The sequence below is a fragment of the Scyliorhinus torazame genome, unplaced genomic scaffold (assembly GCF_047496885.1).
Source record: "Scyliorhinus torazame isolate Kashiwa2021f unplaced genomic scaffold, sScyTor2.1 scaffold_858, whole genome shotgun sequence".
NCBI lineage: Eukaryota > Metazoa > Chordata > Chondrichthyes > Carcharhiniformes > Scyliorhinidae > Scyliorhinus > Scyliorhinus torazame.
The window spans coordinates 61,393-66,353 of NW_027308585.1; the positions used below are offsets into that span (position 1 = coordinate 61,393).

Sequence of the window (4,961 nt, forward strand, 5' to 3'; positions counted from 1 at the left end):
TCTCGCTTGGTAGCACGGTAGCACAGTGGTTAGCACTGTCACTTCACAGCTCCAGGGACCCGGGTTCGATTCCCGGCTTGGGTCACTGCCTGTGCGGAGTCTGCACGTCCTCCCCCGTGGCCACGTGGGGGGGGGGGGGGGGGGGGGGGAGCGTTGGTCCGCTTACCCTCTGTGAGTTTCGGTTGAGTTACGTTCCTGTGTTGAATTTGTTCCGGTTTTGTTCCCCCCTCACCCCCCCAACCCCTGTGTTTCCCCCCTCAGGCTCGTCGAGGGGTGATGGAGGGCGGGACGAGCGGCGAGCGACGGCAGGGCGGAATGGCCAGGATTCCCGGCTTCATCATCCGCGGGTATCGCCCGGGGGACCTCCGTGAAGTCTGGAGGATCTTCGCCGAGGGGCTGGTAGCCATGGCGGGGCCTGCCTTCAAGCGGGCCGCCCTGGCCCCTTCCAACGTGACCCTGCTCCTGGCAGCCCTCGGGGCGGGGTACGCCCTCACCGGCTCCCTGCCCTGTGCCGGCCTGGCGTCCCTGGCGCTCCTGGGGCTAGTCTACCTCAGCAGCAGGGTGATATTCACCCGCTACGTCCAGGAGAACCTGAGGGGGGACATGGCGGACATCGAGGGCTGCTACCTGAGGGCGCCTGGGTGTGGCTTCTGGGTGGCGGAGGAGGAGGGGGAGGGACCCCTGGCGGGAATGGTAGCGGCCAAGGCCACGCCACCCCTGCCCTGCCAACTCTTGCGCCTGTCGGTGGACCCCCCCTTCCGCCGGAGGGGCCTGGCCCAGGAACTGACGGAGGCGGTGCTGGATTCTGCCCGGGGTCAGGGCTGTCCACAACCAACGCTCTGCACCTGTACCAGAGGCTGGGCTTCCGGGTGGCAAGGACCAGCCTGGGCCCCCCCTGACCCGCCTGTCCCAGATCATCACCTGCGAGCTGGAGAGGACGCTCTGAGCGCGAGTCCCCTCGGGTACCGGGGAGGGGGCCTCAGAAACCACCCCTCTCCCCCCCCCCACTCCTCTGCCACCCACTCCCTCACACACACACGCACAACACTACACTCCCCACTTCTCCCCATCCCCTCCCTCCGCCCCTCGGGGAAGCTTGAATCAGCTGTCAAAACAGCCGTTGCAATTTGTACATTATGAGGAGGCGCTCTGAAATCAGGAAATGGCGTCCCCGACCGAATGTGACGATTTTATATCGAAATAAATGTTTATTCGAATAAACAAACGTAATAAAACATCACACGTGGTCACAGAAATATCTTCACGCAGAACTTTAACATAGTTGCAAGCAGGCCCGTGCTCGATCTGCACTGGAAGCTGAACTTGGCAACTTCTGATGGCAACAGTCCTCAGAGTTTTCAAACAACAGAGTCTGCTTTATCCCACAACGCCCAACTGCCCTTGGGGGGTGTTTTCTTAAAAATGATCTCTTAGACATCTGTTGTTTCATGAAATCTCTCGGAAGTTCTCTATTCCTGGGACTAATCAATCTCCTCTCTGAAGAAAACTTACCCTATCTTTGTCCCACTTACATACAACATTCACAAACTTGTGCACCTTCCCCCTGTGAGCTGACACAACGCAGATCTAAACTATTTATTTCTTTTGCCTTCAGTAAAGTTTCTTTTGGGTCCCTCTGACAGTGCGGCACTCCCTCAGTACTGACCCTCTGACAGTGCGGCGCTCCCTCAGTACTGACCCTCTGACAGTGCGGCACACCCTCAGTACTGACCCTCTGACAGTGCAGCACTCCCTCAGTACTGACCCTCTGTCAGTGCAGCACTCCCTCAGTACTGACCCTCTGACAGTGCGGCACTCCCTCAGTACTGACCCTCTGTCAGTGCAGCACTCCCTCAGTACTGACCCTCTGTCAGTGCAGCGCTCCCTCAGTACTGACCCTCTGACAGTGCAGCACTCCCTCAGTACTGACCCTCTGACAGTGCGGCACTCCCTCAGTACTGACCCTCTGACAGTGCGGCACTCCCTCAGTACTGACCCTCTGACAGTGCAGCACTCCCTCAGTACTGACCCTCTGACAGTGCGGCACTCCCTCAGTACTGACCCTCTGACAGTGCGGCACTCCCTCAGTACTGACCCTCTGACAGTGCGGCACTCCCTCAGTACTGACCCTCTGACAGTGCAGCACTCCCTCAGTACTGACCCTCTGACAGTGCGGCACTCCCTCAGTACTGACCCTCTGACAGTGCGGCACTCCCTCAGTACTGACCCTCTGACAGTGCGGCACTCCCTCAGTACTGACCCTCTGACAGTGCAGCACTCCCTCAGTACTGACCCTCTGACAGTGCAGCACTCCCTCAGTACTGACCTTCTGACAATGCGGCACTCCCTCAGTACTGACCCTCTGACAGTGCGGCACTCCCTCAGTACTGACCCTCTGACAGTGCGGCACTCCCTCAGTACTGACCCTCTGACAGTGCGGCACTCCCTCAGTACTGACCCTCTGTAAGAGCAACCTACCGTCCTACTCCCACCCCCATCAAGTTCCAAATGTACAATAAGGGACATTTTAGAATCATAGAATGGCTACAGTGCAGAAAGATGCCATTAGGACCTTTGAGTTTGCGCCCTACCTGGGCACCACCCCCTTAACCCAGTCAGCCAATCTAACCTTTTGGCAATTTACCACGGGCAATCTATCTGACCTAGATATGCTCCGGGCGGCTGTCAGGGTTGGATTGCTGTGGCTGAGAGAGCCGGGGCCCAGCAGACAGACAGACAGGGGGTGGAGGGAGAGAAACAGCGAGAGGCTTTCTCTCTGCCTCCTTTCCATCTCTCTCTCTCTCCCTCTCCCCCTCCCCTTCTCTCTCCCCCTCCCCTTCTCTCTCCCCCTCCCTCTCTCCCCCCCCTCTCCCCCTCCCTCTCTCCCCCTCCCTCTCTCCCCCTCCCTCTCTCCCCCTCCCTCTCTCCCCCTCCCTCTCTCCCCCTCCCTCTCTCCCCCTCCCTCTCTCCCCCTCCCTCTCTCCCCCTCCCTCTCTCCCCCTCCCTCTCTCCCCCTCCCTCTCTCCCCCTCCCTCTCCCTCCCCCTCCCTCTCCCCCTCTCTCTCCCCCTCTCTCACCCTCTCACCCTCGCTCCCCCTCCCCCTCGCTCCCCCTCCCCCTCGCTCCCCCTCCCCCTCGCTCCCTCACCCCCCCTCCCCTCACCCTCTCTCTCCCCCTCCCCCTCACCCTCTCACCCTCGCTCCCCCTCCCCCTCGCTCCCTCTCAGCCCCTCTCCTCCTCGCCCCGCTCCCTCTCACCCTCGCTCCCTCTCACCCTCGCTCCCTCTCACCCCCTCCCCCTTGCTCCCCCTCCCCCTCGCTCCCCCTCCCCCTCGCTCCCCCTCCCCCTCGCTCCCCCTCCCCCTCGCTCCCTCTCAGCCCCTCTCCCTCTCAGCCCCTCTCCCTCTCACTCTCAGCCCCTCTCCCTCTCAGCCTCGCTCCCTCTCACCCCCTCTCCCTCTCAGCCCCTCTCCCTCTCAGCCCCTCTCCCTCTCAGCCCCTCTCCCTCTCAGCCCCGCTCCCTCTCAGCCCCTCTCCCTCTCAGCCCCTCTCCCTCTCAGCCCCTCTCCCTCTCAGCCCCGCTCCCTCTCAGCCCCGCTCCCTCTCACCCTCGCTCCCTCTCACCCTCGCTCCCTCTCACCCTCGCTCCCTCTCAGCCCCGCTCCCTCTCACCCTCGCTCCCTCTCACCCTCGCTCCCTCTCACCCTCGCTCCCTCTCACCCTCGCTCCCTCGCTCCCTCTCACCCTCGCTCCCCCTCCCCCTCGCTCCCCCTCCCCCTCGCTCCCCCTCACCCTCGCTCCCTCTCACCCTCGCTCCCTCTCACCCTCGCTCCCTCTCACCCTCGCTCCCTCTCTCGCGGTCAGGGCTCCAGGGCAAAGAGGAGAAACGTTTCACTCAAAGTTGACAGGGGAGAGAGGGCGGGGTCTTGGAGCGAGGGTGGGGTCTCGGCAAAGGGGGCGTGGTCTCTTGAAGGGCGGGGTCTCAGCAGAAGGGGTGGGTCTCAGCAGAAGGGGTGGCGCTCTTCAGGGGTGTGGTCTCTTGGTGGGGTTGTGGTAGGCGCGGGGTCTCAGAGGGGGTGGGGTCTCAGCAAAGGGGTGGGGTCTCAGCAAAGGGGTGGGGTCGCGGAGGAGGGGGTCGCGGAGGAGGGGGTCGCGGAGGAGGGGGTCGCAGAGGAGGGGGTCGCAGAGGAGGGGGTCGCAGAGGAGGGGGTCGCAGAGGAGGGGGACGCAGAGGAGGGGGACGCAGAGGAGGGGGACGCAGAGGAGCGGGACGCAGAGGAGGGGGACGGGGTCGCAGAGGAGGGGGACGGGGTCGCAGAGGAGGGGGACGGGGTCGCAGAGGAGGGGGACGGGGTCGCAGAGGAGGGGGACGGGGTCGCAGAGGAGGGGGACGGGGTCGCAGAGGAGGGGGACGGGGTCGCAGAGGAGGGGGACGGGGTCGCAGAGGAGGGGGACGGGGTCGCAGAGGAGGGGGACGGGGTCGCAGAGGAGGGGGACGGCGTCGCAGAGGAGGGGGACGGGGTCGCAGAGGAGGGGGACGGGGTCGCAGAGGAGGGGGACGGGGTCGCAGAGGAGGGGGACGGGGTCGCAGAGGAGGGGGACGGGGTCGCAGAGGAGGGGGACGGGGTCGCAGAGGAGGGGGACGGGGTCGCAGAGGAGGGGGACGGGGTCGCAGAGGAGGGGGACGGGGTCGCAGAGGAGGGGGACGGGGTCGCAGAGGAGGGGGACGGGGTCGCAGAGGAGGGGGACGGGGTCGCAGAGGAGGGGGACGGGGTCGCAGAGGAGGGGGACGGGGTCGCAGAGGAGGGGGACGGGGTCGCAGAGGAGGGGGACGGGGTCGCAGAGGAGGAGGGGGACGGGGTCGCAGAGGAGGGGGACGGGGTCGCAGAGGAGGGGGACGGGGTCGCAGAGGAGGGGGACGGGGTCGCAGAGGAGGGGGACGGGGTCGCAGAGGAGGAGGGG

The 4,961-nt window shown here is 64.7% G+C and overlaps 1 protein-coding gene across 1 annotated transcript; it reads left to right on the forward strand.

Annotated features, from left to right (window-relative positions):
* Positions 1 to 315: 315 nt before the first annotated feature.
* Positions 316 to 981, forward strand: LOC140406759 (probable N-acetyltransferase CML1; the record flags this gene model as incomplete). The annotated part of the gene is made up of 1 exon (XM_072494700.1): positions 316 to 981. A coding segment is annotated over exon 1 (666 nt), but the record flags the coding sequence as incomplete, so codon positions are not given.
* Between the last annotated feature and the right edge of the window lie 3,980 nt (positions 982 to 4,961).